General features: G+C 40.0%; 1 protein-coding gene across 16 annotated transcripts in view; it reads right to left on the bottom strand.

The window, feature by feature from the left end:
- EPB41 (erythrocyte membrane protein band 4.1) overlaps window positions 1–21327 on the bottom strand; it is a 231912-nt gene that overhangs the window by 35706 nt on the left and 174879 nt on the right. For all 16 annotated transcript variants that reach the window (XM_010380323.2, XM_030913695.1, XM_010380317.2 and 13 more), the window contains one exon: window positions 20610–20786. In XM_010380323.2, the coding sequence (XP_010378625.1) occupies window positions 20610–20786 (177 nt within the window). The remainder of the gene's footprint in view (window positions 1–20609; window positions 20787–21327) is intronic.

Raw genomic sequence — 21327 nt, 5'->3', positions numbered from 1 at the left:
GTAATAATGATATGACCAATGCTGTAATCAGTCACCATCATCTGTGCAATGACTTTGTGGTTTGCTGAAATATCTGAGGAAAATTTAATACATAAAACTTTTATTAGTGTTTCTATATGTCTGGGAAAAGGGATTCATTAAACTTTTTAGTAAGATTTACATAGATTGAGAAAAAGAAGTTTTGAAATGTAAAAGTAAGTGAACAGAGATGGCAGTGGGAATAGGGGGTGAGGGTGCACAGACACACATACACCCACAGAGCACATTACCCTTGCTTTGCAAACCCAGTAAGAAATGCTTTGCAGTGCAAATGCCCACAGAACCAGCAGGAATCGAGGTTATCTTGCTAAGCACAGAAGGAAGATACCCAGCAGAAGAGTCCAGCTCCTGGTTCTTAACTAAAGTAAACAATAAATATTACAGTCACTTAAATTATCAACAGTATATTTAAGTATACCCCCAGATGGTCTGCAACATGCAAACTAAAAAATGTAGAATTTAATCCTGATAAGATCAGTTAATTGCGAGTGCTTTGTTTCTATATTCTTCTCTTTAACAAAACATAACAATGTTATGTCTCAGCAAAGAATGGCTTTAAGTGCCTAGGGGGAAATCTCTTAAGAGCAAAACATATGTCTTTATACATTAATATAAATATTTGTAATTTCCTATTTTGAAACATTGTATCAGTATTTCCCTAGGTTGTATAATAATCAGTAGGAACATTAGCCTGATGATTAAAACAATTTTTTTTAAGTTAAAACAAATGCTTTTAAATGGGCACTTGCAATAAAAGATAAATCAGATATGGTAATGGCTTCTTTTGCAAAAGCCATGTGTAAACAGCACATAAAGATGACAAGTCAAGCAGTAGGAGCCCATTCTTCAGCCAAAAAAGGAAACAAATGAAGACAGAAGAACAAAAATTACCGAAAAGAGAAACATCCTCTGGTTCCCACCCCCAAAAGCTTGATAAATAATAGTTCTGTACAGTTTCAGTGGAAAACTCCGGCCACTCAGAAGTTTAAAAAAGGACATTAGAATCACAAACACTCAAGATGGGGATAAACTAACAACAGAGTAACGATGGGCTAGCAAAAGGTGATGTTAAAATTCTATCTTTCCTCTCTAGTGTGACATTCTTCGTCATGCAATACATTTCTCTTCATTCTAATTTTTCTCTCTTGGATGTACCCTCTCTTGCCTTTTTTTTTTTTTTTTTTAAGGTTGTATGCTATTAGTTTCTAGCTAGAAATATATCCTTAGAGTGCTCACTAGCTTCTCCATGAAACTCAGAGTCATTTTCACAGTCCTATTGCTATTCTCTGGTATATAAAGATTACGCTTGTATAAAATCTGGATAAAGGGGCTTATTCCGGAAGATGTGGGCCTTTACTAGAGTTGATAAAATTGCTTATGATAGGAAAATAATTCCACAACGCAGCTTCTCACAAAGGACAGCAAATGAAATTAGCCAATGATAATTATCCATCAAACATTGTTTTTATAATTTCCTAAATAGTGCTGTTATTAGATTATCCCCAGAACAGGTGAATGTAAAAGCAAACAGCTTCAAAATCCATGCTGGATGCAAAATTTTAACTATTAGATAATAGAAAATTTTGCCTTTACACTGCACTCACCAGCAAGAACTCCACAGATCAAATGAGTGTTCTCAAATCTGAATAGATCTACAGAAGTCAAAGTGTTTGGGCAAATATTAAAGGTTATACTAAGCATGTCTAAGAGACCAGAAGCCTTTGGTGGTCAGTTTTATTTCATTACACTATGAAGGGTAGGGGTGGAGGGATGAAGATGGAGATAAAGGAGCTATGACCAGTACAAAAACTCTGAAGTTAGAATGGAACAAAATTAAATTTGTTTGGCAGGATTTCACAGAATTCTCAGTTCTAAAAATGGATAAAAGTCATAATAAGCATTTAAGAAAATTTGATATATAGAAAACAGTTACCTTGAGGCTAGGCCCAGTGGCTCATTCCTGTAATCCCAGTATTTTGGGAGGCTGAGGTGGGCGAATCATTTCAGGTCAGGAGTTCGAGACCAGCCTGACCAACATGGTGAAACCCCATCTCTACTAAAAATACAAAATTAGCCAGGTGTGGTGGCGGGTGTCTGTAATTCCAGCTACTCAGGAGGCTGAGGCACAAGAACAGCTTGAACTTGGGAGGCGGAGGTTGCCGTGAGCCGAGATTGTACCATTGCACTCCAGCCTGGGTGACAGAGTGAGATTCTGTCTCAAAACGAAACAAAACAAACAAAAAACCCGAGAAATAGTTACCTTGATTCTACAGAACCAATGCAACAGACAGCTATTATTAGAAAACTATTATTGAATATTAATAGAATATTAATAGAAAACTATTATTGAATATTAACTAGCTATGTTTTATCTTTTTGAGAAATCGTATAACAGTAAAAATGGCTTTCTGTGTTAGCATTTTTAACAAACTCATAGAAGAAAACATGGCTTTGGAGAAATACTACGAAGTTATTTTACTTAGATCACAAGGTACGTACTTTGAGCTAGTAAACAGACCACTCTAAAATGTGAAGTGTCAGGTTTTTTTCTTTTTGAGACGGAGTTTCACTCTTGTTGCCCCGGCTGGAGTGCAATGGTGCGATCTCAGCTTACTGCAACCTCCGCCTTCCAGGTTCAAGCAATTATCCTGCCTGAGCCTCCTGAGTAGCAAGGATTACAGACATGTGCCACCACGCCTGGTTAATTTTGTATTTTTAGTAGAGACAGGATTTCTCCATGTCAGACTGGTCTCGAACGCCCGACCTCAGGTGATCCACCCGCTTTAGCCTCCCAAAGTGTTGGGATTATAGGTGTGAGCCACGGTGCCTGGCTGAAGCATCAGTTTGAAATAATCACCTGAATAATATAATAAAATCTAGAGCTGTGAGAGTTAAGATAAGAGATGGTTTACCCAAGGTGAAGTAAGAGATAAAGTGCTATACCTTCTGTTGATTTCACATTACAGGAACAAGCTCTCCTCACACCCACACATCCACACCCACACCATTCTTCACTTCTCAATAAGATTAGAGTGGCAATACTGGAGAGTTATTAACTACAAATTTGTACAGTGCTTTTAAAAAGCCCATAAAAGACGAATGCATCATACTAATATGTTTCTAACAGATGTGACAACTACATCTGTTGTAGTGACTAATTAAATCGGTTAGAAAAAAATTATTTTTAAAACTTGGCATAGTCGGCCGGGCGCGGTGGCTCAAGCCTGTAATCCCAGCACTTTGGGAGGCCGAGACGGGCGGATCACGAGGTCAGGAGATTGAGACCATCCTGGCTAACACGGTGAAACCCCGTCTCTACTAAAAATACAAAAACTAGCCGGGCGAGGTGGCGGGCGCCTGTAGTCCCAGCTACTCGGGAGGCTGAGGCAGGAGAATGGCGTAAACCCGGGAGGCGGAGCCTGCAGTGAGCTGAGATCTGGCCACTGCACTTCAGTCCGGGCGACAGAGCGAGACTCCGCCTCAAAAAAAAAAAAAAAAAAAAAAAAAAACTTGGCATAGTCAAATTAGTTCAAAGCTGATTTAAAATAACATTCTGAGAACTGAACGCTCATCAGCAGGTTGTCTCTGTCTTACAAATAAGCAAAAGACAACTAATTATTGGGCCACAGAGAAGAGTGAATATAAGGAAAAACAAGAGAAAGACTAGCTGACAGTAATCTGTTGCTGATCAGCTGAAACAGAGGTTCATTTGGATTTTCCTGGTAGTAGGTCTATGAACAATATTATTAACTCCTACTTCCTTAATGATTAGTAGCAACTAGAATCATGTTTGCAATAAATAAGATTTATTCATAAGTTTACACATTAACAGAGCAAATAATGTGAGAAAAACATCAAAGAAAATGTCCCAAAGGAACTAAAGATTTCTTAGGCTTAAATATCTTGCTGAATTGTTAATGAATAATTAATTTATTCAGCCAAGTATTAGAGCAAAAGGAGCCTGGTCAAGGGAATTGAAAGAAACATGTGCTTAGGGATTTGTTAGAAAGCACCTCCCCAAAACCAGGCTCAGTGGCTCACACCTGTAATCCCGGCACTTTGGGAGGCTGGGGAGGGTGGATGGCCTGAGCTCAGGAGTTTGAGACTGCCTGGGTAACATAGTAAAACCCTGTCTCTTAGCAAGGTGTGACACACATCTGTGGTCCCAGCAACTTGGGAGGCTGAGGGGGGAGAACTGCTTGAGGCCAGAAGGTCGAGACTTCAGTGAGATGTGATTGCACCACTGCACTCCAGTGTGGGAGACAGAGTGAGACCCTGTCTCAAAAAAAAGAAAAAAAGGGGCCAGGCACAGTGACTCACGCCTGTAATTGCAGCACGTTGGGGGGCTGAGGCAAGCAGATCATTTGAGGTCCAGAGTTCGAGACCAACTTGGCCAAAATACTAAAACTACAAAAATTACCCGGGCGTGGTGGTTCGTGCCTGTAATCCCAACTACCTGGGAGACTGAGGCAGGAGAATCGCCTGAACCCGGGAGGCAGAGGTTGTAACGAGCCAAGATTGCGCCCCTGCACTCTGGCCTGGGCCACAGAGTGAGGGTCCGTCTAAAAAAAAATAAATTAAAAAAAAAAAAAAAAGAATGTCGCTTTATTCAGACTTACTGGTAAATACTGCCCAAAAAAGCTGTGAATTGGGGAATTTTCCTCAGAGAAATATATTTTTTGTTTTCTTTTTTTGGAGACGGAGTTTTGCTCTTGTCGCCCAGGCTGGAGTGCGATGGCACGATCTTGGTTCACTGCAACCTCCGCCACTCAGGTTCAAGCAATTCTCCTGGCTCAGCCTCCCAAGTAGCCAGAACTACAGGCCCACGCAATCCTGCCTGGCTAATTTTTTGTATTTTTAGTAGAGATGGGTTTTTTCCCATGTTGACCAGGCTGGTCGTGAACTCCTGACCTCAAGTGATCCTCCCACCTTGGCCTCCCAAAGTGTTGGGATTACAGGCATGAGCCACTGCACCCGGCCACTAATTAGTACTTTCAAAACAGATTTCTCGCGGGGCGTGGTGGCTCATGCCTGTAATCCCAGCACCTTGGGAGGCTGAGGAAGGTGGATCACCTGAGGTCAGAAGTTTGAGACCAGCCCAGTCAACATGGTGAAACCCCGTCTCTACTAAAAATACAAAAATTAGCCAGGCATGATGGTACGTGCCTGAAATCCCAGCTACTTGGGAGGCTGAGGTGACACAGCAAGACTCCACCTCAAAAAAACAAAAAGGTAATAATTAGAAAGAAGGACCCTTCTAAGATGTTTTTTCTGTAGATACCCAATCTTAATTTTTTTTTTTTTTTTTTTTTTGAGACGGAGTCTCGCTCTGTCACCCAGGGTGGAGTGCAGTGGCATGATCTCGGCTCACCACAAGCTCAGCCTCCCGGGTTAAAGCCATTCTCCTGCCTCAGCCTCCCGAGTAGCTGGGACTACAGGTGCCCGTCACCATGCCCAGCTATTTTTTTTGTATTTTTTAGTAGAGACGGTGTTTCACCATGTTAGCCAGGATGGTCTCAATCTCCTGACCTCGTGATCCACCCGCCTCGGCCTCCCAAAGTGCTGGGATTACAGGCGTGAGCCACCATGCCCGGCCCCCAATCTTAAATTTATACCAGCGCTTAAAACACTAAAGTATACCAAAAGCTCAGAGTAAAAATCATTTTTCTGGCTGGGCGAGGTGGCTCACGCCTGTAATCCCAGCACTTTGGGAGGCTGAGGCAGGCGGATCACCTGAGTTCAGGAGTTCAAGCCCAGCCTGGCCAACATGACGAAACCTCATCTCTATTAAAAATACAAAAAATTAGCCGAGCGTGGTGGTGGGCGCCTGTAATCCCAGCTACTCTGGAGGCTGAGGCGGGAGAATCACTTTAACCCAGGAGGCGGAGGTTGCTGTGAGCCGAGATCACACCATTGCACTCCAGCCTGGGCAACAAGAGAGAAACTCTGTGTCAAAAAAAAACAAAACAAAAACAAACAAAAAAAAACCACATCATTTTACTTTTTTTTTTTTTTTTTTTTTGAGACGGAGTCTCGCTCTGTCGCCCAGGCTGGAGTGCAGTGGCCGGATCTCAGCTCACTGCAAGCTCCGCCTCCCGGGTTTACGCCATTCTCCCGCCTCAGCCTCCCGAGTAGCTGGGACTACAGGCGCCCGCCACCTCGCCCGGCTAGTTTTTTTGTATTTTTTAGTAGAGACGGGGTTTCACCGTGTTCGCCAGGATGGTCTCGATCTCCTGACCTCGTGATCCGCCCGTCTCGGCCTCCCAAAGTGCTGGGATTACAGGCTTGAGCCACCGCGCCTGGCCCATTTTACTTTCTTTATCATGTTCATTATATATCTCTAAAACTTGGCTAAAGAAAAGGTGAATTTGGGAATTGTGGTTTCTTTATTCCTTAGGGTGAAATGGAGGTAGATCCTTAAAATACAAACCAAATGAAGGGGATATCCAGGATCATCACTGAATATAACACCACAGTTAACACAATGCAATTTGGAAAACTGGCAGAAACAGGGTGCTGTGGTGGTTACAGTACATATTTTATTATTTATTTTTTTGTAGAGATGGGGTCTTGCTCTTGCTCAGGTTGGAGTGCAGTGGCATGATTATAGCTCAGTGCAACCTCAAACTCCTGGGTTCAAATGATCCTCTTACCTCAGGCTCCTGTGTAGCTGGGACTACAGGCATATCATCATGCCCAGCTAATTTTTGTTTTGATAGAGATGGGTCTTGAACTCCTGGACCCAAGTGATCCTCCTGGCCTCAAGCGATCCTCCTGACTCAGCCTCCCAAAGCGCTGGGATTACAGGCATGAACCACTGTGCCCAGCAGTATGTATTTTAGATTACAGTTCAGCTGTACCCTGACTGCTCGATAAATAGAAATGAATGTCTCATCTTTTGTTTTCCATTTCTAATCATAAGTAAGACAAAAAATACTTTGACACTGAATGAAGATGCTAAGATCCCAACTGCTACTCTCCAAAACAGTACAAAGGCAGCAAATGTAATAAACCACTTTTCTGGTCTGTATCAGGGGTCCGCAAACTATAAGCAGCAGGCCAAATCTCACTCTCTCCTCTTTTTTTTTTTTTTTTTTTGAGACGGAATCTTGCTCTATCACCCAGGCTGGAGTGCAGTCGTGCAATTTTGGCTTACTGCAATGTCTGCCTCCCAGGTTCAGGCGATTCTCAGTCTCCCGAATAGCTGAGATTATAGGTTTGCACCACCATACCTGGCTAATTTTTGTATTTTTAGTAGAGATGGGGTTTCATCATGTTGGCTAAACTGGTCTCAAACTCCTGACCTTAAATGATCCGCCCATCTTGGCCTCCCAAAGTGCTGGGATTACAGGCGTGAGCCACTGCGCCCAGCCACCCTCTCCTTATTTTTGTATTGCTATGAGCTAAGAATGGTATTTACATTTTAAAATGGTTAAGAAACTAATAGAATAATATTTAGTAATATGTAAAATTATACAAAATTTAAATTTCAGTGTCCATAAATAAAGTTTGATTGGAGCATAATCACATTCATTTTACGTGTTATCTATACTACTTTCACTCTACAATGGCAAAGCTGAGTGGTTGTGACAGACATATAGCCTGCAAAGCCTAAAATATTTATTATTTGATACTTTACAGAAAAAGTTTGCCTACTCCTGATACTCCAAATATATCAAAACCCATAAGAGTTTTGATATAGTTGATGTTTCTACATCACATAAAACACAACAAAAAGTGTCAAATTGCTCTCTGCAATGTATTTTAGATAAATATAAATGTTCCTTTTATGATATCACACTTATCCGAGATGAGTTTATTTATACAGATGTGTACTCTATTCTTGGTAATATGTTCTAGAGCTGATTATTACCTGTGGTAAATGCATAAGCGCCTTTTTTTTTTTTTTTGAGATGGGGTCTTGCTATGTTGCCCATGCTGGAGTGGAATTCCCAGGCTCAAGTGATCCTCCTGCCTCAGCCTCCAGAGTAGCTGGGACTACAGGCTTGTGCCACCAAGGCCAGCTGGATAAGAGCTTTTAATTGAACCAAGTTACAAGGCATTAACAATAGAAACTGACACCTACCATAGCGGTATACTAGATTCCTTGAATAAACAAGGGACCATATTATAGGATTAACAAGAGAGAAAGTGGCTTCTGGGCTGGATATAGGCTTTCTGAGTTACCTGCATATAATGACTGGGCATATGGTGATTAGTTTAGCACAAATTTATGTGCCAGTACAAGAGATTCTATGTGAAAAGTTATTTATCCATTGCCATCTGTGATTAATCATTTAATTCAGTTTAATAAATATTATTTGTTATATACAAGGCAATGTGGTAGCTGGGATACAAAAGTTATAGACTGGCAAAATCAAAGCCTATTTTTATTTAAAAATTTTTTAGAGACTGTGTCATGCTGTGTCACCCAGGCTGGGGAGAAATGGTGTGATCATGGCTCACCGTAGCCTTGAGCTCCCGGGCTCAAGCAATCCTTCTGCCTCAACCTCTTCAGTAGCTGGGACTACAGGCATGAGCCACCATGCTTGGCCTAAAGAGCTTCTTACCTTTGAGAATCTCATAGTTTTGAGGAGAAAGGCACAAAAGAGATGTATTAACAACACTTCAAATATTTAATATCACTTTTTCTGGTGGGGTATAAATCATAATCAGAATGTTAAGCAGAAAGTACATTTCCATAATTTTATCATCACACTGGTATAAACTGAATCACTTGGGGACAACTCAAGTATGTAAAGGTTACTCAGACTGTCATGGAAGGAAAGCAAACTTAGAATGCAGGCTTTGGTAGTGTGCTTCCTCAAAATGTAACAGTGATACTACCTTGTCAACAGATTCTGGGCTACATGAAACTCTCAAAGCTAGAAAACTATCCCACCTCTACTCTTTTATCTAAAAAAATTCCAAAGCCTATGTTATCTATGAAGAAGCTGGGAATGCCAGAAATTTCAAAATTTTTTGGAGAGAGAATGTCAATTTATAGGGACATAAAGCTGAATAATCCACAGTGGGCAACATAGCCAGAAAGAAAAAGCTGTTAAAACAAGAAAAGTTAGAAAAGAAGAAAGGAGGATGACATGCTAGGAGGAAGACTGGAATAGATCTGAATAGCAGATGGTAACTTGTCTGAGGGTAAGAATAGTGACTAGTTTCAACATGAGAGTTACCTTTAAGTATGTGAAGAAGTAATGTGGCAAAAGATAGAAAATTCTTTAAAATGCCTCCATTCAGGATCAGTGAGTGAAAGCTACAGGGAAACAGATTTTCACTTAATATGTGAATGATTTATATACAAATTCAGAATTGTCCAAAGATGTAATATGTTATCTCAGGAGATATTGAAACAAAGACTGCAAGACTGGCCTCCAAATCTCTAAATGATATTGTAGAGGAGAGTCAAGCACTGGAAGAGAGAGGAATTGAATTAGGATCCTATCCAATCCCTAAAATTCTGATAATGCTGATTCTTTGCATCCTTGTAATATATAATAGAGTACTTTGCTGGCAGGTGACAAATAAAATAAATGAATAAAATGAATGGTGGCTATGTTATCCCCTTAAATCTTTTTCTATGTGTTTTACTGAGATAGGATCTTATAAATATGAAGACTTTTCTTTAAAGAGGTAGTATATAAGAAAATGAGAGGCTCACCTGCCTTTGTTGATTTTGAGACAAGAAAAGAAAGTTGGGATTCTATGCTTTCTCCTACCTTTTAATCTTTCAAATGTCAGAGTTATTCTATTATTTACCCAAAACAGGATTCTATGTTAAAGGGTAAGACACTGCTGCCTTCTAGGATTTTTCTTTTTTTTGAGATGGAGTCTTGCTCTGTTGCCCAGGCTGGAGTGCAATGGCATGATCTCAGCTCACTGCAACCTCTACCTCCTGGGTTCAAGCGATTCTCCTGCCTCAGCCTCCTGAGGAGTTGAGATTATAGATGCCTGACACCACACTCAACTAACTTTTGTATTTTTAGTAGAGATAGGGTTTCATCATGTTAGCCAGGCTGGTCTCAAACTCCTGACCTCAGGTGATCTGCCCAACTCGGCCTTCCGAGTGCTGGGATTACAGGTGTGAGCCACCGCGCCTGGCCTAGGATTTCAATCACAAAAGATTTTTTTTTTGAGACCGGAGTCTCGCTCTGTTGCCCAGGCTGGAGTGCAGTGGCGTGATCTCGGCTCACTGCAAGTTCCACCTCCCGGGTTCACGCCATTCTCCTGCCTCAGTCTCCCATGTAGCTGGGACTACAGGCGCCCGCCACTACGCCCAGCTAATTTTTTGTATTTTTAGTAGAGACAGAGTTAGCCAGGATGGTCTTGATCTCCTTAGGCTATTATTCAAATTATTTGGCTTTTAGCCTGCATTTCTGATCTGTGGGAATAAACTACTTTATCTTCTTTTTGTCTTTCAAGTTCTAGGATGATAGGAGTTTTGTTTACCAAAAGGAATCCTCCATGAATTTATAATTGTTGATCATAGCCACTGCTCTTCCTCTAGCCTAACTTTGTATGGCTTTCTAAATCTAATTCCATACTGCCTTAACCATTTCAGGTATGCTTTTAATCTGCACCAATGTGTTTCTTTTTGTGTCATATTCTGCTGCAGTAAAAGGAGACACTAAGGCATGAGGAGTAACAGCAGCAGAAATGAGAGTGGTCTATTAATATTATCCACTAAAGTGTAGAGGAAGCAGATATAGTAATGCCACATGCCACACAAAACAGAATAAGAATAAGGAGTTGTTGTAGTTTCTAGTACCAATATTACAAATGGTGTAATTTGAGTATATGAAAAAAAGTGAAGTTTCTATGCATAATAAAAACAATATAATAGTCATTTTCAAAGCTGTAGAGAATGCTATGGTTTGGGATTTTATAATTTCTGTGAAGAGGAACGTAAGGGAAGGCAACTCTGTCAACAAGTTTTGTATGTCTTTACCATATTCAAAACCCTTGGCGAAAAAATAAAAGCAACAATGAGACCATGTCTCACATTAATTTTGCCCTGTTTTCCTTTTGTAAATACATGATCACTGGGTAAACCACAAGTGTAATTTTTGCTCCATAATACCTTCTTAAAATTAATTAGATCTCTAATGCCTCGTGTGTCCTATATGCTTATCTATAGGAAGTACTATAGGCTTATCTTTAAGAAGTATTACAGAAGTGACTTAGGAAACTAGGAGAAAGTGAATTGGGTTATTATATCCAAAGAAATTTCAGAGTAAAATTTATAATATTTAGTAGAAAGAAATGTACTAGGTTCTAGGATGCCAACTGGAAATCTATTCCATGTATAATATCTGGTCTAATCTTGGTCAACAGAGTCAGCATCTTTTCCCTTCAAAATTTTTTTTTTTTTTTTTGAGACGGAGTCTCGCTTTGTCGCCCAGGCTGGAGTGCTGTGGCCGGATCTCAGCTCACTGCAAGCTCCGCCTCCCGGGTTTACGCCATTCTCCTGCCTCAGCCTCCCGAGTAGCTGGGACTACAGGCGCCCGCCACCTCGCCCGGCTAATTTTTTATATTTTTTAGTAGAGATGGGGTTTCACCGTGTTAGCCAGGATGGTCTCGATCTCCTGACCTCGTGATTCGCCGTCTCGGCCTCCCAAAGTGCTGGAATTACAGGCTTGAGCCACCGCGCCCGGCCTCCCTTCATAATTTTACTGAAGATGTAAATAAGTAGAAAACTTGACCCATGCAAACAATTCCCTTCATATTGCAAGTGTTAGCATAAAAGAAAATGGCTGAAAGATAGGTCCAAAATATAGATGCTTGGTTTATTTTCAAGTATGATCCACTCTAATCATACCATTTGGATAAGATGAATTTATTAGGGATAAATTTGGGAAGACATCTTAGTAAAGTGGTCAAATATCAATAAGGAGTAGATGGAAATAAACACAGCTATTTAACTACTTACTTTCAAAATAAAAAGAAGTTAATGTATGTTTGTGTGTTTTTAAATTTTCATCTTCCCAGCTCCCAAAAGACCAAGAACTGAATGACAACCAGGGTCTCTGGTTCCTGGAATTTATTATATATTCATTCTCATGAGGTAGGTTTGTCTCCACATTACTAGGTGGAAATCTGGGCGCCAAGTAGTTAACTAGGGTGACTCTAGTACTCTCAGAGTCACCCTAGAAATGAATAATGACAAAACCAAGGCAAAAATCCAAAATATTATACTGGTCTGTATTGATGCCTTTAGTCCAAATTATTTTTTATCAACTTGCCATTAAGAAGCTGAATCAGGGTAGGTGCGGTGGCTCACACCTGTAATCCCAGCACTTTGGGAGGCCGAGACGGGGAGATCATGAGGTTGGGAGATTGAAACCATCCTGGCTAACACGGTGAAACCCCGTCTCTACTAAAAATACAAAAAATGAGCCGGGCGTGGTGGCAGGCGCCTGTAGTCCCAGCTACTTGGGAGGCTGAGGCAGGAGAATGGCGTGAACCTGGAGGTGGAGCTTGCAGCAAGCCGAGATCACGCCACTGCACTCAGCCCGGGCAACAGAGTGAGACTCTGACTCAAAAAAAAAAAAAAAAAGAAGAAGAAGCTGAATCAGGGTAACATCAATATGTATTAGAATTTGCCTCTGGTACTGAAAATGAAGGAAGGAAACCAAGACTATTTACACTTTTTCTTTTTTTTTCTTTTTTTTTTTTTTGAGATGGAGTCTCATTCTATCACCCAGGCTGGAGTACAGTGGCGTGACCTTGGCTCACTGCAATCTCTGCCTCCCGGGTTCAAGCGATTCTCCTGCCTCAGCCTCCCAAGTAGCTGGGATTACAGGTGTGCACCACCATGCCCAGCTAATTTTTGTATTTTTAGTAGAGGCAGGGTTTCACCATATTGCCCAGGCTGGTCTCGAACTCCTGACCTCAGGGGATCTGCCTGCCTCACCTTCCCAAAGTGCTGGGATTACAGGTGTGAGCCACCGCGCCCGGCCTATTTACATTTTATCTTGCAAATATTGGCAGTGCTACCTTTAGCTAATACAAAGTTGGAATGCCCAATATTTTTTCTCTGATAATTGTGATGGTAACTTTTGAGTCTGCATTGGTCAGCTTCATCCAATACAAGGGCTTAGCCATTCTCCTCTTAATCATTCTTACCCTATTGATAGAAGAAATGGCCTCTCCTTTGACTCTCAATAAAGATCTCCGAGGACTCTTGTTGCATTTCAGAAAACTGAAAAGTATCATTGGCTTAGACTTTTAATGGACTTAGAATAACTCCAATACAAAGAGAAACAAAATTCAGGGTGAAGTTTACAATAGTAATTAATAAAAAGCTGTGTATAAGGATGAAAACTGGAAATTCAGGAATTATAATCTGAAACAGTTATAAAAGTATAAATAAAGTTCTGATTATTTCCTTTTAATTCCTTAAAAAAAGATTTAAAATAATCTAACAAAGTCTACAGCTCCATTTGCTATTTCATTACGGAAAACTCTTGTATCTTTATTTCCCAGATAAAAGAGAGTACTTATGATTATAACTTTCTGTGGTAGAGAACAACTTTGTAATATTTCAGGTCCCTCTTATTTTGAGTGAATCAATAAATATGCTTATTTACAAAATATATATTATAAATAGACATAGCCTGTGACATAAAAGATATATACGCACACCAAATTTTAAATTTTAACCTGGTCCTTGCTTCTTTTTCCATTTCTTGGGAAAGCCTATAATGACAGTGTAGCAGTTTTCAGGAAACACCAGATAATTATTTCTACATGTCTCCAGAGACAAGAGAACAATACTGGTAGATGTTGAAGGACAAAACATTCTTGTCTTTACTGCTCTCTTTTTTTGCTCTAGGAAGCCACCTTCTCAAAAATAAAAAGTCTTGTTTAGAAGTTTCATCAACTGAAAAGCATGGAGAAGTAAAACAAAGTATAATAATCTTAATTTGATAACCCTCTAAACTCAGATTTCAAAACAAATATTTGAGACATTAACCAAATCATCCATATTGGTACATTCAAGTGCCATAAAAAGCAAGCTACATGCAAGGTTTCATCAATATTGAGGTAAAAAATAACAGGTTAGGCATGTGAGTTGTGTCCTGAAGAGAGAGAGAGAGAGTGCTCATATTTACTTCAGGTAAGTCTTAGAAGTCAACATGCAAACAGAGGACACATACTTGTCACAACAGAACTTGAGGTCACAAAGTCATTGATTAAAAACAATTGATTTCAACACAAGTGCAAGAACAAACAGGTCTGAAGTATATCAGGAAAACAAAGTATATCAATATATATTTTAAGCTTAGCAATGGCTAACTATTGCTACTAGCAATATAATTAGCAAAGCCATAAAGAAATAACACAGTATCTTAATTCAGAGAAGTGTTTGTTTATGTACAGATCTTGAGTAAATCTGTGTTCCAGGACTTTTAAGGATAGGTAGAGTAGTCTGAGAATTTCAGTCCTGGCTGGAGGCTAAGGGGCACCAGCACCATTTTCCTTAAACCATATCAACACTCTACTTGTGAAAAGATGGCATTTAATCTTTGAAGATCTCTTCTATACAGCAGGCAGGATAAAGTTGTCTGTCCCTGTACAGCTCAGAAATACTCATAAAAAGGCCACAGAAGTCAAAAGCCCTTTTCCAGAAAAGACTTTTGTTTATACTGGTTTGATATCCTAAGAAAAGGAGTGGTTATGGATTTGTAGACTAAAACATTATCATTTTAAGGCTTCTGAAAGGTTAGTAAGTTGAAATTTTTTCTTAAACTATGAAGCCCATGCCAAACAAATGACTATAGAGGATTAGGAAAATATTCCATCAAATGTATCTAGAGAGTATCCTGGTGTGTGAGACATTGGATGGGAAGACATAACAATAGTAAACAGTAAACATGCAGGATAAAAGAGTTAAAGCTTTTGGGAAGATTACCAACCTGCCATATGCTTAATTCTGATTTGTTTAAATTTGTTAAAATTCAGTGCAGAAAAGCTGGCTTTGGGCAGTCCATTGCTACTCCTTTGTACCCCATAATACATAATCTACAAAGAGTAACATTTGACAGAAAAATGTTCACAAGGGCTCTCCTAGGACAGTGAACTATCAAGATCAGAGGGCATCATACAGCAATAACACAGCTGAAGCCAAGGACAAAAGTTCAACGGTCTTGACATTTCAGATGAGCACCCTGTTTTCTGATCACAGAAAGACCAACCACCAAACAGCCAACACAAGGACCACGAGAAAAGACATCATGAAAGGAATACGAGGAGATGGAAAAGTACTAAAGTAGAGGTGACACTTTTTGAGAGACTTGTGATCCTCAGGGATTGGAATAGAAACCTTGGGAAGAATTTCTTCATTTTCTTGCTGGGGCAAGGCTCTTTCAGTAGATCTTTCTTGCCTTTTAATTTTCTCTTCATCCTGTACTAACAGAGCACGTTCCTGTGTCTGCTTTCACAGTAGAAGATCAAGAAAGACAGAATAAGATGAACAAAATGACAGATGGAAAATGCTCAAAAATGATACTTGGGGATGTGCAAAGGATTTGGAAAGATCTTTTAGACACGCTTCATTTTAGCTTTACTTTATTTTGGCAATTTATCCTGGCAAAGTTTCTGTAACATAGTAGGGTGCTCAATAGACACCTTTTTGAGTGAATGAACATTAGAACTGAAAGTTCAAGGGATCATGGCTTTCCCCTTGTTATGTTATTTATTTTTCCTTTGAGGATATTTACATATGAATTTTAGGTCATTTTCTATTACTTTGGTGCTGCCAATCACTAATTGGGCAATGCCAATAATGAAGCATTCTTCTTGCCATCATAAAAGTTATTTTTGGCTGGGTGTCGTGGCTCACGCCTGTAATCACAACACTTTGGGAGGCTGAGGTGGGCGGATCACGAGGTCAGGAGTACGAGATCAGCCTGGCCAACGTGGTGAAACTCCATCTCTACTAAAAATACAAAAATTAGTTGGATGTGGTGGCACACGCCTATAACCCTAGCTACTCAGGAGGCTGAGGCAGGAGAACTCCTTGAACCCGGGAGGCAGAGGTTGCAGTGAGCTGAGATTGCACCACTGCACTCGAACCTGGGGGACACAGCAAGAGTCCATCTCAGAAAAAAAAAAAAAAAAAAGTTACTTTTATTACAAATAGAATGACAGAATATAAAAAGTAATCCTTATATCTCTTCATATAGACTTTAAAAACTGCAACAGTTCATTCAGTATAGCAATTAATTTTTGCTCAAGAAATAAAAATCTTAATCTTATACATTTTAAAGACTGTGAAAGAAAAACAAAAAGTATAAAAGATTATAATGTCCCTCCAAGGTTCACCAAAACAAATAAATAATAACGACCATCATGAAGGTTTATACATTACTTTAAGCAAATGCTTTTGACACTTTTAAGGAAAGTTTTTTCTCCCCGATTGTCCAATTGAGAAGTTTTTCTTCCCCCTGCAATTTCTGTACTCTGGTATCCATAGTCAAGACAGATGTTATCTATGAAAGGAAAAACTTGGCTCTAAGTTCTCTCAGTTGAGCTAGCCTTCTCTGATCAGTTTGGAAGTTCAACACTGGTTCTTTGCACACCCCTAAGTGATATGTATCAGGGAGAAAGTAGCTAGGGGACTGATCAGCAAAAAAGAAAAAAAGGAAAAGAAAGGATGCAAAATTACAATGATTTTTGAAAGAAAAATAAAGGGGGAGAAGAAAGACAACATAAAAAGAATAGGGTATAATTAAATTCATTTTCTCTCTGAATACATATTTTTATCTTCATGCAGCTTTTCAACCAGCCATGCGCCGAAATAAGCAAATTGAAAGCTGCAAAAGCTGCAGCAGTGGAAGTGTTATGTGTTAGGCCAAAAGGCTGTGGGTGTGAATTTACTAGTATAGCCAAAAGAAAAAAAAAGTATTCAGCAGCTGTTGTTCAGTTCTGGGGGGATTATCTGCTTAGTGCCATGACAAGAGCAAATTCTGATTGAGAAGCACAAGTCATAACAGCAGCTTTACCTCTGGCCCACCAACCTTTCTTTCCGAGGGAAGCATAGAAGTTTTCTTCACCTGGTCATACACAAATTATATAAAATTCAGTTGCCTTGCAATGCAACAACAATACCGTCAAAGGTGGAAGAGGTATCCCCAGAGAACAGAAATAGTATCCCAATTGTTAAAGAAAAAGTAAGATATGCCAGAAAGTGGAATTACCCAATATTAAAGGTCACCATAATACCGTGCTTATTTATTCTGCTATTCCTTTACAGGGATAATAGCATAGAGCTAAAATTGTTCAAGTACTCCCATGGATCTTGTTTAGTTTATAAAAAGTTATTTCTTTAAAGAACACAGAATGACCTCAGCATTCCCAAAACCAACCCTGAGAAGATTTCTGAAAGGTTTCTATTAAAAGACGTAAGATATTTTCTGGAAACAGAGACCAATTCAAATTTACTCAACCTCATCCAAGGGAGTACCAAGTTACTTTTTCAAAGTAGTTGAGCATCTTTTATTACTTGCACAGAGTCAAAAAGAAAACTTCGAGAAAATACGCAGTTATAGTTTGCAGACAGGGCTAACCAGGTGTAACAGCGACAAGGCATTTTCTCATGGAGTCATAGACTTACAGAATTTTAGAGTTCACAGGGATCTTAAAGATCATCTACTCCATAAACTGAGGCCCAATATGATAAATTACTTGTTCAGAATTGTTCAATTAGGTTTTGACTAGCCAGACCCTCTAAATCAAATCAAGCCACAACCAGAACTACTAGACCCTTTATGACTCTTATTAGTAGAGATACATCAAAATTAAGTATCCTATTGACACTGAAAACAGTGGTCTTGCCCAGAAAGCAGAGTTATCATCTCAGTTCAGGATACATGCTCTAGATTTAGAACACAAAACTAATGTCCATTTATAGAAAATGGAGGCTGAGAGGACAGTAAGAAGCAAACAATAGCATCCTATCATCCCTGGTATCTCTATTTAGCTGCCCATTACTCAGGTATTTTCCAGCCTTATTTGTGAAACTGGTTCAGCTCTGTTTGGGGAACTGTTAGTCAATTTTAGTCACACTTTGAAAAATACAAAAAGTACCCTCTGTGAACCAACTTTTTTTTTTTTTTTTTTTTTAAGACGGGGTCTTGCTCTGTTGCCTAGGCCAGAGTGCAGTTGCACAATCTCGGCTCACTGCAATCTCTGCCTCCTGGGTTCAAGCGATTCTCCTGCCTCAGCCTCCCAAGTAGCTGAGATTATGCCACCATGCCCGGCTAATTTTTTTGTATTTTTTGTAGAGATGGGGTTTCGCCATGTTGGCCAGGCTGGTCTCAAACTCCTGACCTCAAGTAATCCGCCCGCCTCAGCCTCCCAAAGTGCTAGGATTATAGGCATGAGACACCACGCCCAGCCTGTGAACCAACTTTTACTACCTTCTCCAGTTCCAGAAACTAAATAATAATTTGGATAGTTTACCATAAATTCTGAAAATTAAAAAAAAAAAAAAAGTTTTAGGTGTGGTGGCTCATGCCTGTAATCTCAACACTTTGGGAGGCTGAGGCAGGTGGATAGCCTGGGGTCAGGAGTTCGAGACCACCCTGGCCAAGGTAGTGAAACCCCATCTCTACTAAAAATACAAAAAATTAGCTGGGCGTGGTGGCAGGCGCCTATAATCCCAGCTACTAGGGAGGGTAAGGCAGGAGAATCACTTGAAGCCGGGAGGTGGAGGTTGCAGTGAGCCAAGATCACGCCATTGCACTCCAGCCTGGGCAACAAGAGCGAAACTCCATCTCAAAAAAAGAAAAAAAAAAAAAGTTTTAAAATTATTAAGACATCACTTTACCTTTTTAAACTAGAACTGCTATTGTTTTTGGGGAAAAACAAGCACGTAATTTTTAAATCATAATCACTTACTGAGTCATTGTGACTATATAAATATTTCACTGGTACTGACTAAAGATAAAAGCTTTTGGGGTATATGTTCATGGTAACTTTCAAGATATTTTCATTAAATGTTTAACAGATTCATTTATTCAGATGTAGGATTTCTTTTTTTCTTTTTCTTTTTTTTTGAGACGGAGTCTCACTCTGTTGCCCTATCTGGAGGGCAGTGGCACGATCTCAGCTCACTGCAATCTCCGCCTCCCAGGTTCAAGCAATTCTCCTACCTCAGCCTCCTGAGTAGCTGGGATTACAGGCATGCATCACCATGCCCGGCTAATTTTTGTATTTTTAGTACTAGGGGTTTCACCATGCTGGCCAGGCTGGTCTGGAACTCCTGACCTCGTGATCCGCCCACCTCAGCCTCCCAAAGTGCTGGGATTACAAGTGTGAGCCACCACACCCGGCCCAGATGTAGGATTTCTAAAATAGGTAATGACAACAATAACAGAAAAAGAAGAGCCCCTGAGCTCTAATTGTGACTAGCTCACACAACAGTGTATTGAAAGTTAGTTACTCATAAAGATAAAATAAATAGTTTTCCTTTTCCTTTCTTTTGAGACAGGGTCTCACTCTGTCACCCAAGCCGGAGTACAGTGGTACAATCATGGCTCACTGCAGCCTTGGTCTCCTGGCTCAAGCAATCCTCCTGTTTCAACCCCCTGAATAGCTGGACTACACAGGTGCGCACCACTATACATGACTAATTTTTGTAGAGATGGGGTTTTGCCATATTGCCCAGGCTGGTCTTAAACTCCTGGACTCAAGTGATCTTCCTGTCTTGGCCTCCCAAAGTGCTGGGATTACAGGCATGAGCCATGGTGACCAGACCACAGTTTTTCTAAAATTGAAATACAATCATTAATATTTGGAATTCTGAATTCTCTAGCTTAGGGGGCTCCTTGGTTTACTATATAATTGTGGGGAACCATTCAGATATTTCTAAGTTGTGTAAATGTTCAAATAAAGCTTTTTTTTTTTTTTTTCTGAGACGGAGTCTCACTCTGTCACCCAGGCTGGAGTGCAGTGGCACGATCTCGGCTCACTGCAAGCTCTGCCTCCCGGGTTCATGCCATTCTCCTGCCTCAGCCTCCTGAGTAGCTGGGACTACAGGTGCCTGCCAACACGCCTGGCTAATTTTTTTTATTTTTAGTAGAGACAGGGTTTCACCATGGTCTCGATCTCCTGACCTCGTGATCCACCGGCCTCGGCCTCCCAAAGCAAATCAAGCTTTTTAAAAAGACTAATCTCTTTCCTATTTTGACCTTCCTAAATTTAGTAAACTTTCGAGTCCCTGAAGGCACAGTTTGAATACAAATAAACCTCTACTGGCTTATGGTCAGTTTATAAACAATCATTAGCCAGAAGCATATAGCTGCAGAGATAGTCCTCAGAGGCTAATCATCTCCTGGTGGCTCCAAATGGCTCCTATAATTGGACTGGGTAGCCTACATGACTTAAAAAAAGTAAGTATTTGATTACAAATGCCTTAAAGCAGCAATGAATATAGTGAGGCACCAAATCCAAATTTCAGCTCTAAGCTTTCTCTCAGATACAGAATATTAATACATAAAAACATTTATTCCCTCCATTTTCACAATTGGTCATGTGGACAAAGTACTCACTCCTTCTCCTGTGGGAATTTGCCCATTGACGTTAAGAGTTCGGAAGGGGGAGTGAGTGGATAAGCGTTTATCCCATTCACTAGGCCGTGGTTCTGGTACAGATTCCATGAAGTTCTTTTTCAGCTCACTGATGCTAGCGTGATGTTTTCTGATCTCCTCTTGACTCTTGTCTAAATCCTATAGTTGAAAGGACAAAGATGCAAAACAATACATAATCAGGACAAAAAACATAACCAAGGGCAACCCGTCAGAGACTGGGCACTGGTAGAAAACACACCACATCCAGGACAGATGTTACTAATCTGCATTCAGATTATAAATATACAACATGGTATATTTGCTTGCCTTTTTTTTTTTCTTTAAATAAAGTGCTTTTCTTGGAAGCTGTGAAGTATCACAACTCCATAGCTGTTAGCAGTTATATAACCCATAAAGAACTCACGCCTTAATTTATGATTCTTTTTCCCATGTGACACAGCACCAGATCTCTAACTCCTCATCCCAAGAAGGTAGTTCCACAACTCAGTTAGCCTCAGTTTGATAAGAAATTATTTTAGGCTCAGCTCAGGAGGATGGAGATAGCAATAGATGAACAAACTGTTTAATGAAGGCATGGTGAAACATACAATCCACCACTGACTGTCTTGTCTTGTTGAGTTGCAAACATACAGTATCCTTCTACTTCTACCTGGAGATGGTTTTACTTCTCTATTACTAG

This window comes from Rhinopithecus roxellana, chromosome 12 (genome assembly GCF_007565055.1).
Source record: "Rhinopithecus roxellana isolate Shanxi Qingling chromosome 12, ASM756505v1, whole genome shotgun sequence".
In the NCBI taxonomy this organism is placed as follows: domain Eukaryota; kingdom Metazoa; phylum Chordata; class Mammalia; order Primates; family Cercopithecidae; genus Rhinopithecus; species Rhinopithecus roxellana.
The sequence above is the reverse complement of the archived record's forward strand: the minus strand, read 5'-3'. Positions and strand labels throughout refer to the sequence as shown.